Source organism: Rousettus aegyptiacus, unplaced genomic scaffold (genome assembly GCF_014176215.1).
Source record: "Rousettus aegyptiacus isolate mRouAeg1 unplaced genomic scaffold, mRouAeg1.p scaffold_m13_p_13, whole genome shotgun sequence".
Taxonomy (NCBI): domain Eukaryota; kingdom Metazoa; phylum Chordata; class Mammalia; order Chiroptera; family Pteropodidae; genus Rousettus; species Rousettus aegyptiacus.
The window spans coordinates 56,037,748-56,061,313 of NW_023416288.1; the positions used below are offsets into that span (position 1 = coordinate 56,037,748).

Here is a 23,566-nt window from a genome sequence, read left to right on the forward strand (position 1 = left end):
CTGTGCCTGTCTGTGCCACAGCCTTTGGGGCCTCCTGGGAGAGGACAGCCGTCCAGGGGGCAAGGCGCGTCGCCGGAAGCCCTTCCCCAAATGCAGGCGGCGCCTGCTGGGGTCGCGGAGCCCCGGGGGCCCATCCCTTCGCGCGTCCCCCTGCCGCCCGCAGATCCAGACAGCGCTGCGCCACAAGTCGGAGATCGAGCACCACCGCAACAAGATCCGACTGCGCGCCAAGCGCCGCGGCCACTACGACTTCCCGGTGCTGGACGAGCTGTCGTCGGGCGACACGCGCGAGCGCCACCGCGTGTACCGCCGCGCGCAGATGCAGATCGACAAGATCCTGGACCCCACGGCCAGCGTGCCCTCCGTGTTCATAGAGCCCCGGAAGAGGTGGGGGCCCCAGGGCAGAGGCCGGGTGGCCCTGCCGTCACAGCTGGGGGTGGGGGGGTGCAGGGTGGGGGCGGGGCCTCTGAAAACGAGCCAAAGAGGTTTCTACACAGACAGGCGGTGTGGATGTGGACTGCCCGGGCGGCCTGAACCTTGTCGAGTGATCCCCGTGTGTGGACGCGCCGCCCTCACCCTCCGGCCTTCACCTCTGTCCCCTCCGAACGTTTCCCTGCATTTAATGTCCCCGCAACGTCCGCACTCAGAAATGCTGGGCACCCTTTCCTTCTCAGGCCCTGCTCCCTGGCTTCCCGGGCCCTCCACCACCTCAGCCCGCTCACCCCCAGGGTCGTCACCTCCTGTGCTTGGTCACCAGGTGGCTCTCTCCTGGTGTCCCAGACCCCTTGTCCCCAAACGCAGAGGCATTTTCTTCAACACTGCTCTGATTCGTATCTTTCTCCACTCAAAACCTGCGATGGTTCCACGAGGGACGCGGGCTCCCGTGACAGGTGGGGCCTGTCTCTCCAGTCCCACCGCTCCCCACCACACAGCATCACGAGGGACCTGCCGCTCCCGTAGCCGGTGGCCTCGTGCCCCCGAGCCTTCATCCGTCCTTCCGTTTCTGTCCTTGCTTGTGGGGCCGCCTCACACCCTCCCCCCACATCCCTCCCCACCTGCAGCTCCTACTTGCTCTTCAGGACCCAAGCTCAGGCCGCAGGGAGCCGGCTGTGACTCAGTCGCTCACATCGACCTCGCCCTTTTCCGAATGTCCGCTTGAGTCAATCACATCATCAGTGCATGTCGCCTCGCATTCCCCATTGTGCCTCGTGTGTTCCTGTTAGCCCACCCAGGGGGGCAGCTTCCTTGGAGCAGAGACTGTGGCCTCCACGTTGTTTTTATTCTGCGGGGTGTTTGCTGCAGCGGCCTCAGAAAATCCTTAGTGTTTAGTGGACAAGCCGGTGGAAGGAAGGTTTTTTTTCCTACAGCGATGACCCGTTTGTCCCTGGCAGCTCGCGGATAAAACGTTCTCCAAAGCCACGCCGGAAACACCAGGTCAACGGCTGCCCCGGGGATGCGGAGAAGGACAGACTCATCACCACCGACAGCGACGGCACCTACAGAAGGCCCCCGGGTGTCCACAACTCTGCCTATATTGGCTGTCCGGTGCGTGGGGCTGACCCCTCCCCTCTGGAAGCAGGCTGGGGTGGCTCTCAGGGGAAGGAGAATGAACAGCGGTGGCTGGTACTCCAAGGCTAGTGGGGTTGTGAGGTGGGGGGAGGTGGGGTGGACAAGGGAGCCGGCCTCTCCTTCGAGGGGATGCGTAAGCCATATAAACCAGGGGGCTGCGGGTGGGCGCTCTGGAGACAAACTCTGTGTCTTCCCTTTCTACATGCACGCTCTGTCCTCTCAGCCTTCAAAATGGGCACTTCTCGAGGTTAAATGGAACACAGAAACATCCAGAAGTCCCCCTCCCCACCACCCTGCATTCAGCCAGCCAGACAGTTGTTTGGATGTCTTGGTAATAGGAGGGATATTTAGGGTTTTGTCCCTCCCTTCTGTTTCCAGAGTGCTAAGCAGATACTGTATTCGCTAATAACATGTTGTACTTTAATGGGAGAAAGAGCTTACTGGAAGTTAAATACGGAATGAAACACTTCTTTCAGAGTTGCTTGAAGTGTAAGAGGCAGACACTGATTGATAGCATTAAGACACACACGCAGATCTCATTGAGTAGAGAAGAAAGAGCCAGCACCAGACACACCGACTCCAGCAGCCCGAGGGGGACACACGGTGGATGCCTACGGCCTTAAACTGGGGTGCAGCCCCGCCTTGCTGCCTAGCACCCCCTCCTCCTGGAGGCAAACGTACACAGCCATCCATGTCCAGAGAGAAATCAGCAAAAAGCACGTCCTTGGAGAAGGGGTTTGGGAAGCACACGGTCGCTTTAGATGGAGCTTACGCAACCATCCATTTCTTATTAAAGTTTTCTGTTTTGTCTCCTAAATCACACTAATGACTGATAGATACGAAAATGTGCCAAACACTTTACTGACATTGGGGCTAAATATGACTGAATCCTGATCCCCTGAAAGAACCAGGCTTTTTCCCTGGGAACACACAGTATTTCCAGTGTCCTCAAGACTGACCGCACCCCTCAAAGCTGCTCGTGAGGACCCAGGGACCCCAGAGAGCTGGCAGGTCAACAGCTTAGATCGCTTCACTTGTCTGTACCTGGAGTCCAGTGGTTTCTGATTGCTGTGAATGAATCCCCCAGGGGAGGGGAGCTGTCGCCGGCAGTTCATACAGTAGGTGGCGCTCTTGTGCTGCTCTGGTGTTTTTGGACAGGCCCCTTGTCTGGGTGTCTGTGGTGTTTGCTTGGACCTTGGGAGGGCCGTTCCCTTGACTCCCCAGGAGAGTCACACGGAGACTTCCAGACCCTGTTGTGTGACACTAACGAATAGTTGGGCTCCACTTCCTTAACCAGCAGGGCTAGTCCCGCACAGGAGTCTTCAGGGGAGCCTTTTCCATCCCTGTCCCTCGTTTTTTTTTTTTTCTTTAGTAGCCCCAGAGCGTTATCCAGTGCCATTGAGTTTCGTGTAGGGAATGACCTGTCTTCCATCTCGCCTCCATCCGTGACCCTAAGTCAGGCCTCCCTCCTGGTGGCCCGGAGCATTCTTTTTCTTCTTGCTTGTTTCCCCCTTAGCATAAAGCTCAGAGGTTCCTCCCTCCGCGTGTGGAAAGAAACACACCTCAGGCAGCTGCCACTTCTCCAATCACTCTATTTTTCAAATATTCTCAAAAGTAAAAATCATTCTCAGATGGACTTTTTGTTTTCCCTAAAAATTCTGAAGCACATACTCTCAAAGATAATGCCTTTCTTGGAACTCACCTTTTCTGAGGTAGTATTTCATCTTCAAGATTATTATACTAGACATAACATGTTTTTGAATGATCTCGATTTTTACATTTTTCCGCTCAAAGTATCTCCTTGAGAGCTCTTTTCTCCCATTATAATGGTAACCCCCATTGTGGCCTGAGCAAACTGAGGTCCTCAGGCCAATTCCAGCCAGCTGCTTGTTTTTGTAAAGTTTAACTGGATCATGGCCATGCCCGTTTGTTTGTATGTTATCAGTGGCCGATCTTGCTGCAGTGGGCAGAGTTGAGTAGTTGCAGCAAAGACAATATGACTCACAAAGCCTAAAGTATTTACTGTCTGACCCTTTACAGAAGAAGTTTGTCAACCCCTGATATAATTTATCATCCAAACCAGACACTTGTGAGAGTGAAAGGAAACCCTGTTTATTATCCTGGGACAATGGGCATCAACCGACATTGTCCTGGGCCAGCCAGGGTGTGTGATCACTCTCTTAAACACCCATAAAGGACTGCAAAACAGGCACCAGAATACATCATCTCTGCTGACTAAAAGCAGAAAGGTTTATATGTATTTCCGAAGAATGATGGATGAGCGTGCATCTGCAAAGGAAGTAAACAATATAACAGAATTGTCAGACTGTGATTCAGGAGAATGCAATTCAACTTTCAACTCAGAGATTCTGGGTAAACATTCACTTTCATAGATGGCAGGCAAGTTTTTATTTTATTTTTTTTTAAGTACCACCTGTATGTGAAACAGTGTGCTAGATGTTGGCATATAGCAACATGAAGACGACCTTGGCCTGTAAGTACTGATGGTCTAACTTGTGAAACAGGGTGACAAGAGAGAACAGGAGGCTCTAACGTCTTGGCTTTGTAGTTCTTTGCCTTCTCGTCAGGACTCATGGGGACAGTGGGAATCCAAGGGAACCTTCCTTTGCTCCTTTGTAACATCTCTCTCTTGCTATGAAAGTTAAAGCTTCGCTAGAATCATGACCACAAAGGGTGAGTTGGCAATGGCTGCGGCTCTGGACTCTGCTCACATGCATTTACCTCCCCCTTCCCCACCACCCCGCAGAACCTTGCTCAGGCTGTGGCTTTGTATGTGGCCACATCACTCGCTTCCTTGCAATACAGCTGTCTGGTCAGCTCCTGGAACCACCACCAGAAAGGTCTCGTCTGTGCTTGGAGAGACCCTTTGCCCAGTAGGATGTATTTCCGGACAAGCTTTTCCATTTCTCTACCATGAACTGTTGGGTTGGTGGAATGCGACTGTCCAGCAGCTTCCTTATCAGAGCTCCTCAGGACAACCAGGAATGGGGGAAGGGCACGCACGTGGACCTTTTATCCACCCCATAGAAAAGGAACAGAATCTTTCCAGTGCTCTGTCATAAACCAGAGACCCCCTTTAGGGCCCAGAAGTCTGAGAATTCACAGATGACAGTTGTCACTCAGTAGAGCCTTCATCGATATGGTGGAATTGGAGAAACGTGTAAGGACCAGGGTTTGGTGTACACGGAGGTGAGACCACCCACTCCCTGGGGGGGAGGGGAGCACCTGCCCCACCTCAGGCAGGCAGTCGCAGCTCAGTGGCAGTTTCTGTGGAGGAGTAAGGGCTGGTGACGCCAAGAGGATCCAGAACTCGGAGTATTAATGTGAAATCTTCAGGTTTTTAAAAAATAGTGGCTAAGTACTTAAATACCATGTGAGGCAGGCAAAACAGGTCTGCGGGCTTTTTTGTGGGTTTCCTAGTTTGTAAAATGGTTTTCTCTTTGTTCGAAGTGAAGCAGCAGACACCTGACCATCCACTAGACTATGATCTTTTGGAAGCGTTTTCCAAACAGTTGGCTGAGAATAAGGATGTATCTTGAATAGGTTTTCTTTGTACGAGACTCATTGACCCAGACAGATGTGCGACTGTCTTCCTTGGCCCCTTCAGTAGGGCAATCCAGCTGGCTGAGCTAAACCATGGACCAGCAGGGTGAGCAAAGCATTCTAGATAAAAGGCATCTGGCCTTCTTTGTGGAGGGAATGGGGTCACTGGATGCTGGTGCAGGACCTCTTCGGGCATCTGGAGCCACTGAGACTCGGAAGGGCTCTTCTTCCGTGGGTCCCTCACTTTGTCTCTTGCAGTGTATATGATGACCATGTTTTGCTCATAAGGCAGTATCAGGAAATAAGATTATTTTTTAAATCTTGGTTGTTACATATACTCTGCCTCTTAGTGGGTTCAGAATACAATTTAACCCTTCCTTGATGACCTGTGTTATCCAGCGATATGTCCATTTTAAGGACAAATAGTTTCTGAATAAATAATTACTATTTACTGTTGTAAACAGTAGTCATAAATTTTAAAATTATTTACACACACAGTTGTAATGTGGTAGTGACTTTGAACTCTTGAGGTGTATATAGGGCTATTTTTCCTATTGTTAATAGTCAGAAGAATGCTTTAGTTTTTGGTTTCTGTATCTATGGAGAGTCGACTAGGTATTTTAATATATAGGCTCTGGGATATCATTTATGGTTGCTTAGGGGCTTTCAATAAAAAAAAGTATACTTCCAGGTTTGGAAATGCATTTCAGATAGTTGATTGTTGGGTTTTGCCAGCTCGATGATTGTTGAATGTTTACATTTTTTTCCTGGTTCAAAATTTTTGCCCCCATGAGATGTCACACACATCCCTCAGTCATTACTTTAGAAATTTTAGAAATTCTCATGGTAGGCCTTTTTCTTAATGCCAGTGAAAATTGTTAACGTTCCAGTCTGGCCCCAGAGAGAGTTCCGTTTTCGATTGCCACCGATACTCGCATCTGATTCTTCCTTGCTCTGCTCTTTCCCTGACTGTAGTCCGACCCTGACCTGCCGGCAGATGTGCAGACTCCGTCTTCCGCTGAGCTGGGGCGGTACCCAGGCCTGCCCTTCCCGGCCCCCCAGTACGTCCCGCCCCAGCCGTCCATTGAGGAAGCACGCCAGACCATGCACTCCCTCCTGGACGACGCTTTTGCCCTCGTGGCCCCCAGCAGCCAGCCTGTCAGCGCTGCAGGCCCCGGGGTCCCAGCTGGCCTGCCTGTGACCAGCACCCCCTCCCGAGATGAGAAACGAGCCACCCAGTGGGGGTCCTTCTACAGCCCAGCTCAGACTGCGAGCAGCCCATGCAACGTAAGTACGGGCCGCCCGGTCTTCTCTGGTCTGGAGCTTCGTAGATTCTGCATCTCGAATCCTCTCACTGCACCGTGCTAGTTGGAGCCGCCGTTGTCTCTCACCAAGGTTGTTGCAAGGACTTCCTAACTGTCCCCCTGCCTCTGGTCCTGAGGGTGGTGGCTGACAAGTAAAACGCTGTTGGTTGGTGTTGCGCAGGCCGAGTTGCTGAGAGGCCTACAGAGGATGGATCCCGTGGGTGGCAGGGGAACTGGGAATGAAGACGAAGGCCAGCCAGTGCTCATTTTCTGACCGGAACTTGTTCCCTGTTGGCCTGTACATGGTTCCTCTCTCTGCCCCCAATGCTCCTGCAATTGTTCTGTGAAAAAAAATCTGTGGCCTTCTTATTAATAGCCCCGCTTCTTTGGCGGGGATGTACGTGCTGGATCTGCGAGGAAGCCTTAATAGTTCTTGAGACTATTTTCCCCTCTGATTAACCAGTGTTCGTTTTATCTTCACATTTAGCTCTTTTATCCACTTCAGGAAACTTTATTTTATTTTGAAATAATTTTCTTATTCTAACCTATTTATCGGAGTCCCAGATAGCAATTATCTCTATGTCGGCTCATCTTTGGTTTCTGGGTCTACCACTTTAATTGCTTTAGCTACTTTGTCTTTTTTTTCCCCTCGGTCTCTGCCTTCATTATGATTATTATGGGCCTTTTCTCTGTGACATTCATTTGATTTTAAGCCATATCTTGTTTTCCTTCTGCTGGTTGATTTCTTAGTCATGATGGCATTGTTTCGGCCCTCAAATTATTTTCACAGTCCGTAGTCTCCCATTTCAGTTCATTCTCTTGTTTTATCATCTCATCGTTGGACTTAAGATTGCCATTTTTTTTAAGTTCTTTTATAGTTCCAAATCTTTGTTACTTGTATTTTCTTCCAGACAGAGTTCTCGGTCTTTTACGTATGTTCATGTGTGAAACTTGTTTTTGTCTGCTTGCTGGCTTGCTGCTGGCTGTGCCATGTTTGTAGAGTCGTTGTGCGACTTTCTTTTTGTCTTGTTTGTGGTTAATACAAGCAGGTCTTTCCTGCCTTCACTTCGATTTGCCAGAATGTGGGTGAATTCACCTTTGCATGCTCCTTACCTTATTTGGGACGTGTTTCGCTCTTGAAAATGGCTTTCAGTCCATGTTTCTATAGCCTGAGCTCATGGAAGAAGGGGAAAGAAGGGCCCGATGAGACCAGGTCTAGTCCTTCTCGGTGCTTGTGCTCTGCTATCTCTTCAGCGGTCTTGTTGCATCTTTCCTGCTCCTACCCAGCACCCACCCACCCAGGAGTATGTGCACTCCCATGAGCCTCTGCTCCTCCATACTCAGACTCCTGGCTGGAAAGATGGGGCAGGCCTTCCTGGGGTGGCGCATCCTGCTTCTCCTGACGTCCTATTATACTGCGCAGGGGCTGGCTCCTACTCTGCGGGCTTTTCCTTACTTCCTCCCCTCCTTCCCTTTCCGGTACTACCTGTCAGTCCATTAGACAACCTGCCTCTAAGTGGGAGGTCACTCTGCATGTTCTGGGGACAGGGTTAGGAGCCATATCCTGCTGCCGGAATCTTTTGTTTTCTCCCCGCTTGGTCACCACTTTTCTCTGTTTATGGCATGATTCTGCTCCTTTCTTTACTTGTGTGGTTTTTTGCTGATGAGTTTTGGCAGTGATTTTTGACAGATTTGTGTTATGATTTGCTCATTGTTCATAGGGGTTGGAGAGGAATGATTCTGTGGTAATGCTTTAATCTACCATCTCAACTGTAGCAAGATTTTTGTAAGTGCTGTTATTGAGTAGTTTTCTCATCATGGACTTTCGATGTTACCTTTGTGAATTTTGATGAGAATGATAGCAGTTTAATCTGTGACTATCTAGTATCGTTTTAGCATGCTTATAAACTGGTCATAAAGATACTGTTTGTTGCCAGGAGGAACCTGATCACCCTTTATTTGCTGCTTTTGACTTCACTAAAAACCACAGGAATGTGGATTTCAAGGTGCTTTCAGTTACCCCGTGGACCTTTATTAACCGTCTGATGACATTCTTGCTCCCTTTTGCCAGCACGAGGGTGTTAGTTATGCATTGGTGAGTCAGACCACTTGATAGGTGGCATTTCTGCTTTCCTGAGTAAAGTTAACCAGCCTGGACTAGTCCTCTCAGCAGCGGGTACGAATACCTGAGCTATACTTTTACAAGCAGGCCCATCCCAGACGCCACCAACCGACTACCCTGCTCGAGCTATTTACCTATTTTTTTTATACTGAAGAGAGGGAAGGGATGCATTAAAATGAGACTTTTGTTGACATAGCTGATCAAGACGCTAAAATTTGACTTCGTCCCCCAAACTTTTATACAGATGTGGTCGATTTAGAGTAAATAAATACCTACTATTCTGTCTGTGACTTTAAAAAAAAAAAAACCAAAAAACAAAAAAACAACCTTTTCTTTGGGGCCTGCTTAGCCCTATGACAATAAAACAGGTGAAGAGGGGCAGATGTTTTTCAGTTTTTCTTTTAGTTCATCTCTTTTTGGATCTCCTGAAATCCTGATAGGTAAACCGCTAAGCTTTGATCTTTTTTGCTTTATTTTACACGTGAATATGTTTTAAAATTTAAAGTGTGCTGAAAGCACAGGGCTGCGTGAATAATCTTTCCTGAGTCTCAGATTTCCCTTTAATTATTTGGAAAAAGAATCGAAGCTCTTCTTCCTTGTATTCATCCTTTCTTCTGTACCCCACTTTGGCATCTTTTACCTGAGTTGGGGAGCTCAGCTCTGATTTCTCTTCCTCTGCCAAGGGTATGGAAACAGATCTGGTCAGAAGGTTAAGTAATTTGAGCACCGTTTCATATCTAATAACCCCTTCAGAACTCAATGAGGCGTAGAGATCATTCTGACCTTGACATTCTGTTCTTCTGGGTATTAGGAAATAGACCTGAGGAAGTGGAGTAGCTTGGCCAGTCTGACTCCAGAGCATCTACATTTTCAAGACAATAGAAATGGAATTACAGGGGCATAGCCTGGGTTTGAAAACCATGGGCAAGGCAGTAGGAGTGGCGAAAAGCATCATCTTTGGAATCAGACAAATTAGGAAGAAATTACCGAACTTCTTTGCCAGTTGGTTTCGTCTACAAAACAGAGATTGTGAGCACTTTATTTTAGTGTTACTACAGGCCTGAGTTAGTGCTCATACAGTGCTTACCAAAAATAGTAATTCCACAAAGGCAGATTAAAAAAAAAAAAAAAGATCTAATATTAGAGCAAATCTGGAAGCAAGGCTGACTTGATACCTTGACTCGGGGCTTCTGATTCTGCCTGTGAACAGCTAGTTGGTTCAAACTGGAGTTGGATAGACTCTCTCCGGAGTTAGTGTTCTGCCGAAATATCTGATTCCAAAATAGTGATTCACAGTTGTTGAAAAGAAATGTGGAAATAGGAGTCACGTGTTAGTTAAGGTTGGGTACGTCAGTGTCATGAAAAATGCAATGCAAATACACATTTCTTTAAGTCTGAGGCCACGTGGTTTTAGTCAGAGAGGACTTGGTTAGCTCAGATTAGCTCAGGTAAGAAGAGCTGATGGATGGATATGGGGGCACCTATGGAACGATACGGTGGGGCCTCCTGGGAACTGGAAATCTTCCGGAAGCTGAAGGTGCTCCCTTTATCTTTGTCTCTCTCATTTCTGGTCCTTTATATCTTTATCCTTTTTATAACGTGGGACAACATTTGCATCATTTCATATCTTGAGGGAATCCAAATTGCTGCTGGGCATCCATTAGACCTGGTGACTCTGGTGGCCGATGTTGGTAGAGTCCCTTGGCCTGCCTTTTTAGCAGAAGATATAAGTTTATAGCGAAGGCCCCGGTAGGGAAGAGAAATCCTATTATTCACGTTTTTACAAAAGAAATAAATATCTTTAAATTAGCTGTGTTTAAAGTCTGGTAGCCTTGTTCTCTGAACTGAAGCTTCTGGCATTACTTGATGGCAGAATGCCCCAGTAGCATGCCGACTTTTTATGAGAAAATAATTCTCTTGAAAGTTGATCCCATAAACCTAAATTTATAAGTTTGCTGTTGTCACTTTCTCATAAGTATCAAATATTAATCTATCTTCTTTTGAATTTCTTCCAGAGATATGACGACTATGGAATGACTCCCCCATCAGGCGCATTGCCAAGGTAAAGTTTGCAGGAGAAAATGTATTAGGACTTCCTCATATAGGCTGTTTTTTTTTTTTTTTCCCCCAATTTTGTGAACTCATTTCTGTTAGCTGGTATGAGCAGATGCAAAACTCTGAATTGTGTGTTCTCTTGATTTAACCAGAAAAAGAGGAAAAAAGTTGGAATTTAAGTTCTGCTTCCAGTACTGACAGACTAGATAATTTCCTGAGGACAACTGGAAAAGTGAGATAAGATTTTGAAATACAAATATAAAACTCAGTGCTAACAGGGCAATGAAGAAGTATGGTGCCTAGATCTAGGAGGTCCAGAGAGGTGAGCCCTGCCCTTTGGACCCCTCTCTCCCAGAGGCACCTGCTCTTTCCAGAAGAGGTGGCTGGGAAGCTGAGCAAAACTTTTGATAGACTCGTGGGGCTGGGAGGACAAGGATAGGAGGTTTTGGGTTCAGACCCTTAGGGGTTACACCCCTAGGAGTAAGGGTGAATGGTAAGTAGATGGGTTCCTACAGGAACTACAACTCAGCTTTGAATTCTTTCAACCCCTGATGCCATTGAGGTGATCAGACACTGTTAGTCCCTCCAGCTGCCTGGCAGAAGCAAATGTAATTCTCCTTTAGAGGAAAATCATATCATACTAGGTCCCATTATCATTATAGGTTTTCAGGTACATGCCAAACACACTACCAGTTATATGAGAGGAAAAGAAAATATGATTTAAAAGATAAAGAGAAACACAATAGGAATGGAATTGGAGGGGTTTCAGAGAATAGAGTTATTGAACACAGGTTCTGAAATAATTATGCTTAATACAGAGTTAAGCTCCAGTGTCTGGGGAGATGTAAAAGTCCGAATTTGTGTTAGACTGTAATAAGTCAAAAAGTCTGGTGTAAATTTTAGGACGACGACTTAAAGAATGCTAAAAATTAAATGTCAAGGTAATAGGGAGAAATAAAATAATTTAAAAATAATCCAGAAGAAGGCAAGAAATATGGGAGAGAAAGGAACATAAAATTTGCAGTGCATATAGAAAGCAAATATAAGTGGTAGAATACTAAATTAGATATATAAATAATTACATTAAGTATAAATGGCTAAATATTCTAATTAAAAGACCAAAGGGTTGTCAAATTGGATATAAAAAACTACTTTAGCTTACAAGAGACAAAAAAAGTGTGTAGATATGAAAAGGATGTAGAAAATTTGAACATTATTCATCAGCTTGACCTACTTGAAATATATATATAGAACAGTGGACTCAATAACTGCAGAATACACATACTTCAAAAATACACACAAGATTTAAGAAATTTTACCATATACTCAGTCATAACAAATCTTAACAAATTTCAGAGACGAAATCACTCAGGGTATGTTTGCTAATCATAGTGAAATTAAGTTAGAAATCAACAACTCAAAAATCCACATATGTTTGCATGTTAATCAATACCCTTCCTAGTAACTGTGGTACACTGAAGAAATCATAGCGGAAATCAAAACATTCTGAAATGAATAATCATTGAAAACGCAGCTTAGCAAAAGTTGCGGGGTACATCTAAAGTCATATTAGGAGGACTTTGGTCCCCTAAATTAGTGATCTAAGCATCCATCTCGAGATGTTAAAATCCAATTAATCTTAAAGGAAGTAGAAGGAAGGAAATAATAAAAATAAGGATAGAAATTAATGAAAGAAAATCAAAACCATAACAGGGAGGGACAACAAAGCTCGGAGTTCTTTGAAAAAGCTGATGAAATTGATTGACCCCTGGAGAACCTGATCAGATAATCTGTAACATTATCTATATAAGGACAAATTAATCTAGATCTTACAGAAGTTAAAAAGATTTTTAAAAGAAAGATGTAAAAAAAACATTCGGACATTAAAAAGATTTTTTGAACAAATTTTTTGTTAATTTGAAACGGAAAAATTCCTAGAAAGAGAAATCCCAAACGATCATAGAACTCTTAAAGAAACTGAAATCGTAGTTAAAATTTTTCCCACAAAGAAAATTCTAGGCCCAGGTGGCTTCAACAGGGAACACTACCGAACACCGAAGGAAGAAAAGGAGCTGATGTAACACAAACTCTTCTAAAGAAGAGAAAAAGAGAGAACGCTCCCAACTCATGTTATGAAACCAGCATGACTTTGACACCAAGGACAAGGCAAGAAGGGCAAGGACATTGCAAGAAAGGGAGCATTAAGGGCCAGTTTCACTCATAAACATAGATGCAAAAAATATATATATATTAAGTATATCCAGCAAGATATACAAAAGGAAGCCACGTCACACCAAAGTGGATTTATTCCAGGAATGCAAGGGTGATATAATATTAAGATCAATCGATGTAATTTACTACTTCGAGAATAAAGGAGGAAAACCTTCGTTTAAATAGATGCAGCCTTTGATAAAATCAACATCCATTCATGGTAAAAACCTTGGCAGAGAATAGGCGCACACTTTTCTAATTCGATAAAAGTTATCTCGGCAAGCGTTACCGAAAGGTGAAATGGTAGAAGTTTCCCCGCCTCCTGCTTCCGATCACAGGAGCAAGACAAAAATGCCTGCTTGTTTTCCATTAACGGCGCTTGGGCATCCTAGTCAGTGCCATAAGGCACGAAAAGGAAAGCTTAAGGAATTCAAAGAAAGAAAGAATACTGTTGTTATGCGCAGATGATATAATTTTGTAGTAAAAAATCCTAAAATGTCAACATGTACATTGTTAGAATTAAGGGAATTTAGCAAGATGGCAAAATAGCAAAGATAGCTAAGTTACCAGGTAGGGGGATACAAGATCAGTTTACAAAAACCTGTTTTATTTAAACCTTCCAAAGAAAGATGTTCATGATTTGGACAGCTCAACATTTTAAAAATGTCAGTTCTCCCCAAGTGATCAACAGAGTCGTTGTAATCCCTTTAAAAATCCCAGTAATTTGTTGGATTTTCTTAATATGTGGAAATGGACAAGCTGATTTAAAAACATATGTGGAAATGCAAAGGACCAAGAATAGCCAAGATATGCTAAGAAAGAAGAATAAGGTATTAGGACTATTCTAGTTGTTATAAATTACTGTCAAATAATTAAGACAGTGTGGTATTGCTGTAAAATTGGACAACTAGACCAATCAGACAGAACAGAGTCATAAACAGACCCTCACATGAATGGACGATCGATTTATTACAAAGAAGGAATTGTAGAAAAGCAGAATTAATCTCAGAAGTTACACTAAACTATCCTTCAGTGACCAGGAGTCACACAGAACTAGGAATGTTAATCTGTTTTGTCATAATTTCTGTTACTTTTCTTTATTCTCCCTCATTTTCAGAGGGGTTTGTTCTGTTCCCAGCCCTACTCCCCTACTCAGGCACTGCTTCATGACCCCAGAGCAGTGAAGCAAAGCCAGCAAGTGGAGCTCAGGTGATCCAGGGAAGAAACTGACAGGAGGGCCGTATGATCCGGTTAGCCCAGTCCAGTTCCAGTTTACACCTGTTGTCCAGCATAACTATTAATAACTTTCACTCTCAGAAGTGCCCTGGTTTGGAGGATACATTTTATGGTCACCCAAGTGAAAGGATTCGAGAGTATTTGGATCACACTCAACTACTTGAGCACACAATGTAGAATAATAATAATAAAAAAAAAGCTGTAAATGTAGGTGGGAGGGGGCTCCCTGACGCGATGAAGTAGAAAGAATTAAGTGAAGGGCCAGAGCTGGTTCGTGGGTGGATGACTCAGACATTGGGGTGCAGTTAGGTGAGCGCTGGTACGTGGATTTGCCTTACTTTAAGCTCTTAGATCCGAAGGTCAGAGACGTCAGACTCCCCTTCCTGAGGTCAGTCTAAAACAGCAGCATTATTGAAAGAGAATAATATAGATAGCGTGGGTTTCGATTTCTGAGATGCACTTCAGAAAGAACACTGTAGAATAAGGGCCAGTGAGTCTATACTGTCATCAAACTGGTTTGATCTGTTAATTACTGGTAGACTGTCATTTGCGAAGAATCGTAATTAGACTGTCGTCTTTTTTTTAACTCAAATTTCTTTAGAAGAGTGGGTCTCAAGTGGTATTCTGAGATTTTTTGTGATGTCGACATTTGCACTGAGGTGCAAAAGTAATGAAGGTTGGAAGGCAGTGGCAGCAAATCGTTCGAGTAGTCACGTTCTTCACCTCTGAGCACCGAATTTGTTTTAAAAATGCTAGTTTTATGTTAGTGTGTCTTCGATGACATCACAACTATTAATTTCATTAAAACCTAAACTCTTGAGTCTTTAATAGTCGGTGTGACAAAAGAAGAAATACATGTAAAGCACTTTGTCGAGTACAGGTTAAGAACTGAACTAACTGCTCCCATGTTTTTGACTTGAATGAATACCTGGCAGACATCATTATTGAGCCTTGGGAGATCGGCAGACGCGGTCTTGAAAATGAATGAAGAGGGCCTGTCACTTCAAGAAACACAACTGACAGTATCTGTCGCCAGTGATAAAATCAACCTTTCAAGTGAATTTAGGATTTTAGAAACTTGTCTGCCACCATGAACTTGACAGCTTAAGGATGTTTCTGCTGAACTTGATGGTGATAATAATGAATGTCATTTTTATTTAATCCTGTAAAATGAAATGTGTTAATGTCTATAAAGTCTATAAAGTACAGTGAACTAATATTTTCCAAATGACCAGTGTCATAAAATCACAGTGAGTCCATTCAAAGTATAAGATGTGCCAGTGAGTCTTAATGTAGCAGAGTATGAAAAATTCATCGGTATCGTTCCAGATTCCATGTTACCACTAGCACGTAAGGAAACTGCATTGAGTTTTGGTGTGGTATGGAAGAATATCTGAAATATTTTAATATTATCTGAAAAGGCTATTAAAATCTTCCTCCCTTTTCCAACTACCCATTTATGGCAACTGATTGAATACAGAATAGATGAGAATTCAGATGTCTTCTACTGAGGGAATTTGAAAAAGATATAAAACTTTTCCTTAATGTTTTTTGACAATATAGTTAATTTAATGAAAAATATTGACACGTGATACATTTAATGTTATTTTAAATGAATGGTAAAAATAAGTAATTTAAAAATTTCTGGTTTAATTTTAAATGCGATACGTATCTACAGGTAGCATACACATAAAATAAAAGCTATTGGGAATTTGCAACAATTTTTGAGTATAAAGGGATCCTGAGACCAAAGGTTAGAGAACTGCCACTTTAGAGCATTTCAGCCTTAATGGACCTGGGGATTGTCACTGGATCCTTAAAAACTGCTAATGTCTGGGTTCCACCTCCAGAGGGTCTGTTTTAATTGGTCCGGGGTGTAGCGTGGATACTGGGGCTTTCGAAAGCCCTGGTGCTGCTAATGTGTAGCCACCGCTGAGAACCACCACTTTAGTCAGATGCTGGTAATGAAAAGGCCCTCGGACTTGACCATGCCTTCTGCTGATGTGCACACTGAAGAATTTCTTCTTCTATTATCTGACAGATTTGTCAGGCATCAGCTATCTTCCAGGAGAGATGGATACTAAGCCAGTAGACCTATAGGTCTTATTTTTCCGTGGGGCTGAGGGTGCCCCTAGTCAGAAAGCAGAGCCAGAGTACGGTCCTGACAGTCGGTGTGCTTTGCCTTCAGACCCAGTTTTGGCCCTGGTTTGCTGCCGTCTTCAGAGCTGGTCCCTTCTGAGTCCCAGCAGCCACAGACATCGGCCGAAGCCCCGTTTGCTGCCCGAGGGATCTACTCTGAGGACATGCCATCGGTGGCCCGGCCTCGGCCCGTCGGGGGTACCACAGGTACATGTGGCTATTTAGCTTGCATTTCGGAACTAGAGGACGCTTGCATTTTGGCTGAATTCTGGCAGAGTGCATTCTAGACTTCCCAGCGTATCAGCATCCCAGCGTTCAGCAGCCTCTTCCACCGATGGGAGCTGCTGCCCTTTGCTCCAGGCGAGATGCAGGGCAGGGAGGTGGGACAGGAGGGTCCACTGAGTCCTGAATCAGCATCTCAGAAGCAGGCCCTTCACATGGAACTCACAGCACATCTCTTCCAGGGAAAATGGTTCTAAATTCTTGGAATTCAGTTAAACAAATATTTTTTTTCTCTAAGTACTTGTTATGGCATTCAAACGGGTATTTGTTTTAAAGTGAGCACTTTCCCTGCTTTTAAGAAGCGACCCTAAAAGTTGCTGGACAGTTACTCGGAGGAGATTTTTTTTTTATTTATTTGGTCTCTTCTGGGAGGGTACAACCACTCATTTCTCCTCAAACCTCACCTCCCTCAATGTTTTCCCTTCTACCTTTGTTAATATCATCTTCTTTTTAAATTTTCGTTTCATTTTTTTTTTCATTCTGTGCCTAAGCCCTGCCATCCCCTCCCTGCTGTCACCCACCGGGGCGGTCGGCAGTGGAGGGCCTGGGGAAGCTGGTGGCCACGTGGAACTGTTCTAGCTCCTTTCAGCCTCTCTTTCCAGCCCTCATTAAAAGAATCATCTTAGTGTTATTTCCGAGTAACCAGTGCAGATCTTGATAATTCAACAGTGAAAGGTCACTTCTTCTAAACTGGTCTTCTAATTCAGTGTCAGACTTTTAAGTATTGGTATATGGCTTCTCTTTACTTTTAGCATTTAGGTTTCCTTTAATTACCTGTTGGAATTCAACTACAAATTCTACGCAGAATATCTCCACATAGGAAATAAGAGTTCTTGTTTTATGTTTTTAAAAGAACATAATTCTTCATATAATACTGTGTCAGCTGCAATTGAAAAATAAAAAATTATTTAAAAAAAAAAGTTTAAAAAAACATAGTTTAAAGTGTCCAATTTCTGGGAAATTTGAAGCCAGAAGGAAAATAAATTTTGTTAAGTGTTTTTCTTAAAAAAAAAATTCAAAAAATTATAATTAGTTGATTTAAAAAACATTGAGCATAATTTGGTTTACTTATAAAAGTATAATATTTAGTATATTTAATATAAAGATACAGGGTGTTTTTGTCAGACCACAATTAAAATTTAGAGATTCAGTCTTTCTACATTCACTTTTTTAAGAAAAGGAGCTAGCTTTAAACACCTATATTTTGACAATCTAACACACTTAGTTTTTGTCAGTTTTTGAGATGCACGTTAAAGAATCAAGAGAATGAGGAGCCCTCAGAATTTTGATAAGGAAAAAAATAATGTTTTCTGAACTGAGTGTCCTCAATAATTACATCTAGATTACGAATAAATTTATTTTCAAAAAATAAGGTAGGAAAAAAAATACATTTAAATCTCCTGGGAGTTTTGTGTTAATCATTGGATCCAGAACAAATCCTCATCAAGTTCAATAGATGCTTGACATTTTTGAGGGATTCATCCTGAAATCTGTGTAAATGCTCAAATTTTCAAATGCTATATTTTACACTTGATTTCCCTAATTAGTCTAACAGATGTGTAAGTTGACTAGGTAAGAGACCCCTTGCAGACCCACCTGAGAGAGACTGCTGGTAATTGACGAGCGATGCCCAACATGGCTGAGCTGATTCTTACAAGGCTACCTCTCTGGCTTACCCGGGATCCAATTTTGTATCCCTAAATTACAACTGACCATTTTGTGCCGTAAAATGACCTCTCACGAATAGTTGATACTATGAATACTATATCTGTGAATGGCATTCAGAGTTTTTAAAGCATCTATGTTGTTTAAACTCCGAAGTTCTTTCTGTTTCTAGTACAGCTCTCCACTCTGAAGGATCCTCAGAGTTCATTATCACTCCATCTTGCTTCATTTTATTACAGGGGCTCAAAGTTGCTCTTTAGTTTTCCCCATTCATTTCTTCACCCTCCTTTTGAAGACGGAAGCTCTAATAAGAGGAGCCATTACATGTTAAATAATGTGTTTTGCTATGTCTAACTTTCTGGAGAGTATACACATTCATAGTGTCATCAAGAAACTTAGACCAATTCCAATTTTTTAAGAATTGGTGGATCATTATCCACTGTGGTCTCCAAGGCAGTTCTTGCATTTTGCATCATCTGTCAGTCAACAAAAATAATACAGCCTTAACATCCTACAGGATCCCCATACTTTACAGGTGCTAGCTTTGTAGTGAGTCTTGTTTCTCCTATTAACTGTCACATCACAGATATAAAATGAAATTCGGAAATATTTATTTTTAATCTAGAAGAATAGAGAATTTATATGTATGAGAAACGTTTGAAGAGGAAGTTATTTTCTAAGAATTTCTAATAGATTAAATTGTGTGAAAATTTGTAATGGGAAAAATGTTAAGATACACTAGAAGAGTTCCCTTTCTGACTTTATAAAATTATCAAATATGCATATGTCTAAAAATTCGCAAAAACAAAAGGAAAATAGTATCTAGGGAAGATTTTATAGCAGATATGACCAAGAGATATTTTTATTATAGAGGATGGCTCACGTAAATTGATGAATGGGCAAGCCTCAAAAGATTAATGAGCAAAAGATAGGAAGAAAGAATTCACAAAAGAAATGTGTGTATACCAAGTGAAAGTAAACAAACAAAATGCCTGGTTTTGCAAATGATTGAAGGTGTGCAAATTAAAACCATGATGGGGCACAATATCAGTCATGAAGCTAATTTCATCATAATGTGGTATGAAATTAGCATCCCGTTTCTTTATCTGTACAGAGGGGATAATATCCATATTTACTTCCTATGGTTATTTTGATCATTAAAGAAGATAATAGGTGTAATGTGCTTAAAATAGTGCCTGGCATGTCATAAACTATTAAATATTAGTCGCCTTATTATTACCACTGTTATTTTCGGTGTTGGTGTAAGTCAGTGAACTTAGTTAGGGAAAGCAGCTTGGCAGTAACTTAATGAGCTTTTGATTTGGTAATTCCGTTTTTGGGAATCTAGGCTCCTCTTCTCCAAAGAAGTCCAAAATATTGGGAGAAAAACTACATGGAAAAGATATTTATCAGAGCATTATTCGTGATGGCAAACAATTGTAAGCTCCCTCAATACCCAGTAACAAGGGCACCAGTGAGTAAATCGTGGGGCTGTTCAAAACGAAGAGCTCAGAAAGAGTCAGAAAAAGGGAAATGAAGATCGCCTCCTGTGCGTTCAGTACTTGGCCTATTTAATCTTTTTTAATCTTTGAAATAACACCATAAGGTTTATTTATTTATTTATTTATCCCATTTGAGAAGTGAGGCATCGAGGCTCAGTGGGAGTGGTCACTGGATGCTCAAGTGGCCGGACTTGTCAGAGGCTGGGGTGGAATGCAAAGCCACGCTTCATGGGTGTGATGCCCCACATTGAATCATGGGGAAAGCTCTGGTATCGTTAAGTGAACTCCACGAGATACAGAATAGTGTCTGCATTATGATTTCAACTACCATTGGGGTTTTAACACAAAGCTGTTCTTTTCGCCCCGTGCAGTTGTCTGAATTTTTATAAATGGTGGAGAACCCTATGCGGCATTTATGTCCTTTGCAAGATTTGCTCACACAGTGGGGCATACGGAACTGATCGTCCTCATAATTTGAATACTGTTAGGAGTCTTTGGTAACTGACAAATGTGCCTGCAGAGTCTGTTACTCTAACAGGACCCCGTTTTTTCTGAACTTTAGCTTTTAGTGATCATTATGTATCCACATAAAACCGTAGAGGAGGTTCCCTCCCCTGCCCTCAATGTATTTGCTTAAGGGAGGCTGTTAATTAGACAGCTAGATGAGATGATGATGAAGGGGTCGCCCCCCCTTACCTTGGAGATCTCTGAACCTTTGTAGGACAGATGAATTTGCTAGGAGCACTTGGAAATAAGTACTTTTATTCTGCAGTGCTTAAAGATCATTTTTTTCTCCCTGAATTTGCAGAATAGGGATATTTCCTATTGCCAAAAGTTGACAAGGGAGAAACATATGTTGTTTACGTTCCCAGTTACCCGAGGCTAGAGCATGTGTATGTGTGGGAGAGCGAATGAGCTCCAGGAAGATTCTGGCTTTGCCATCGGTACACCTTGCTGCTGGGGTTCGGTGGGTGGCTTTAACTGTGACGTGGCTAAGTTACGGAAACAATGAGTATAATGACATTATACTTTAACATTTTGAATTCAAATAAATATGCTCTGCCTTTTAAGTGAAAAAGCATATTGTTTTCAGCTCCTCGTGAGTCTGGAAGCCTCGAGCAAGAAGGAGCTAGGTTTGGGCTCCTTTATGGCTCTGAAACCTTTCACTCCTTTCAACTGAATAAGTAAGATGGTTCTTATTTGTAGCCTCTACAGAAATGAATGGAAGGGCCCTCTGTTAAACCCTTTATTCCGTCCTTTGATGTCTAGCCAGGAAAATAAGGACATTGGTAGCAGCCACTGTATTGAAAGGAAGTAAAACCCGTGAACTAAGACACTCGAGGTCTGTTTTTCTTAGGAAGTGGGAGGTAGAATTGGTGCCGTGTTTGAACAATGCTGATGTCCCTGTCTCTAAGGGAGTGTGGGGGTCAGAGCCAAACAGCCTTAATGAGCAGCCTCGCTCACCTACCAATGTTGACCAGGCCTCTCCATTGCGTTCCTTCAGGCTCCCAGATCCAGCACCTGACTCAGGTGGGAATTACGAGCAGAATCGGAGCTCAGCCAGTGGAAATTGCACCAAGCAGAAGCGGCCAGTATGGGGGACCAGGCTGGCCTTCATATGGGGAGGACGAGGCAGGCCGAAGAGAGGCCGTGAGTATTTTGCGTTTGGGTCTCCACTGAGAGTTTATGCATAATCACTTAATTCAGCTACTTCTGCTTTGGGAATTCCTTGTAAAAAAACCTACATAAATGAAAGTTTTAACCTTCCTCACTTTTCTCCCCTTGAGTGTATTTGTGTTTGTATGTTTTTTTGTTTGTTTGTTTATGTTTTTATGGTGACATTGGTTAACAAAATCCAGTAAGTTTAAGCTGTACACTTTAATAGTAAGGCCTATATGTGTTTACACTGTGTGTTTACCTCCCATAGTTAGGTTTCTTTCTATCACCACGTATTTGACCTCCTTTACCCCATATACCTCTCCCCTGCCCCCCTACCCTCTGGTAACCACTAGTCTATTGTCCATGTCCATGAGTCTCTGTCTGTTTGTCCTGTTCATTTGTTGCTTTTAGGTTAATATCCCACATATAAGTGATATCATGTGATTTTCAACTTTTTCTGTCTGGGTTATTTCACTTAGCCTTCCAACCCAGAGTGGGGGAGTATTGGCATTGAACTTTTGGAAAGTATGTACTCGTTCTCAAGGCAGATTTCCAGGCTAGAAGTCATGATTTTTTTAAAATAACCTTTTAAAAAATAATAAAAGCAATATTTATTACAGAAAATCTGGGCAGAGACCTAAGTAACAGTTATGTTTTGTTCTTCCAGTTATTTTTCTTATAAAATGCATGGAACATAAAATTTACCATCCTAACCATTTTTAAGTATACAGTTCAGTGGTTTTACATACATTCACGCTAGTATGCAACCATGACCACCACCTATGACCATAGCTTCTTTCCATCTTGTGAAACGGAAACTCTGCACTCATTAAACACTAACTCCCCATTCGTTCACCTCTCCAGCTCAGGGAAACCACCACTCTGCTTTCTGCCTCTCCGATTTTGACTTTTAAGCAGTGAATTTGAACCTGTCGGTGACTAAACTCTGGCCTTGATCTTGAGCGTGATCGCTGTATAAATACTCATGACCATGCAGACCTACCAACTCACCCTGTGTGCTTTGTGGTGGGTTTATCAGCATCATTGCTGTCTTGACCACCACGGGTAGACGCTCTTGCCATACGGATGCAATTTGGGGTTTTTCAAGGCATAGGGTTTGTTTCGGAGGTTTCTGTTTTATAAAAGCAGAATATGAGCACAGGTAATTTCTACAATTGCTCTCCTTTGTTTTCCTCAAGTATTTTATATTCATGGCAATAAATATATGAATTTGAAAATACGAACCAAAATGATACTTTTTTGTTTTATCCTCGTCACTATGCCACCACTTTCATTGCATTTACGTGTCTTTCCAGCAGACACGCTACATTCCTTTAATGGCCGGATGCGTTTACTCAGTGAAAGGAACTTAACTGTAGGATATAATTTTTCCTCTAAAGGATATGGTTGTACTCTCAGGTGTCTGCTCTATGTTCGCTGACGTTTTTCTTTTTTCTACTTCATCGTGCCCAGCTTAGTTCCACGTCAAATCCAATGTTCACCTGAGAGTGCCTCTCCATCACTATTTGGAAAAGTGAAGTGTGGAAATATTCCAGGGCTTGCATGCAGGCTAATAGCTTACTCTTAATGTAAGCGAAACCAGAAATTTTGTGTGTATGTGCAAAGGAAGATTTTTTTCACTGAAAAAATATTTTTAAAATCACCAAAATCTATAACTCTTGTCAAACAAATGCCCAATTTATGTTTTGCAAATATAAGCAAAACTTGTATGTCTTAGTAGTGATACCTTTTTAAAGAAAAGTCTCTACAGAGCACTCTATAGACAGACTCACAGACGGATAGATGAAATGAAAGATGAGTTTGTGATCTCGTTCTTGTTCCATGGTCCCAGGACGTGAACCCATGCACACCCTCCCTGGGCCCCAGCACCAGGCGAAGTCCGTCATTCCCCTTGTCAGTGCCTCTGCTGGTACCTGCTTATCTCTCCCAACTGTCAGATATCCTCATCCGACCTTTCACCTCCATGGGGTCCTCCAGACCCCCCTCCCTCTCCAGCTCTCCTGGTCCCTTCCTGTTCTCCCAGCAGGACACTCCCTTCCAGACACACAGGTGCAGACCAGTGAGATTAAGCAAGTATTTATTAGGTACCTCCTAAGTTCAAGGGTTTCTTCATTGGACAGCTCTCCCTTGAACAATTTTGCCACAGCTACCACCCTCCAGTCCAGTCCCAGGGGACCCTAACGGAGGGCTGAGTTGTCGGGTGGGAGATGGGCAGACGAAGTCTTGGGAGCATGCCC

At 43.2% G+C, this 23,566-nt stretch overlaps 1 protein-coding gene across 4 annotated transcripts in view; it reads left to right on the forward strand.

Moving 5' to 3' along the window:
• The window catches only part of KIAA1549 (KIAA1549 ortholog), a 105,890-nt gene that overhangs the window by 76,543 nt on the left and 5,781 nt on the right, over positions 1–23,566 (forward strand). For all 4 annotated transcript variants that reach the window (XM_016161856.2, XM_036230840.1, XM_036230841.1 and 1 more), the window contains exons 14-19: positions 164–387; positions 1,392–1,545; positions 6,109–6,420; positions 10,575–10,621; positions 16,250–16,407; positions 21,154–21,299. In XM_016161856.2, coding sequence (XP_016017342.2) covers positions 164–387; positions 1,392–1,545; positions 6,109–6,420; positions 10,575–10,621; positions 16,250–16,407; positions 21,154–21,299 — 1,041 coding nt within the window. The remainder of the gene's footprint in view (positions 1–163; positions 388–1,391; positions 1,546–6,108; positions 6,421–10,574; positions 10,622–16,249; positions 16,408–21,153; positions 21,300–23,566) is intronic.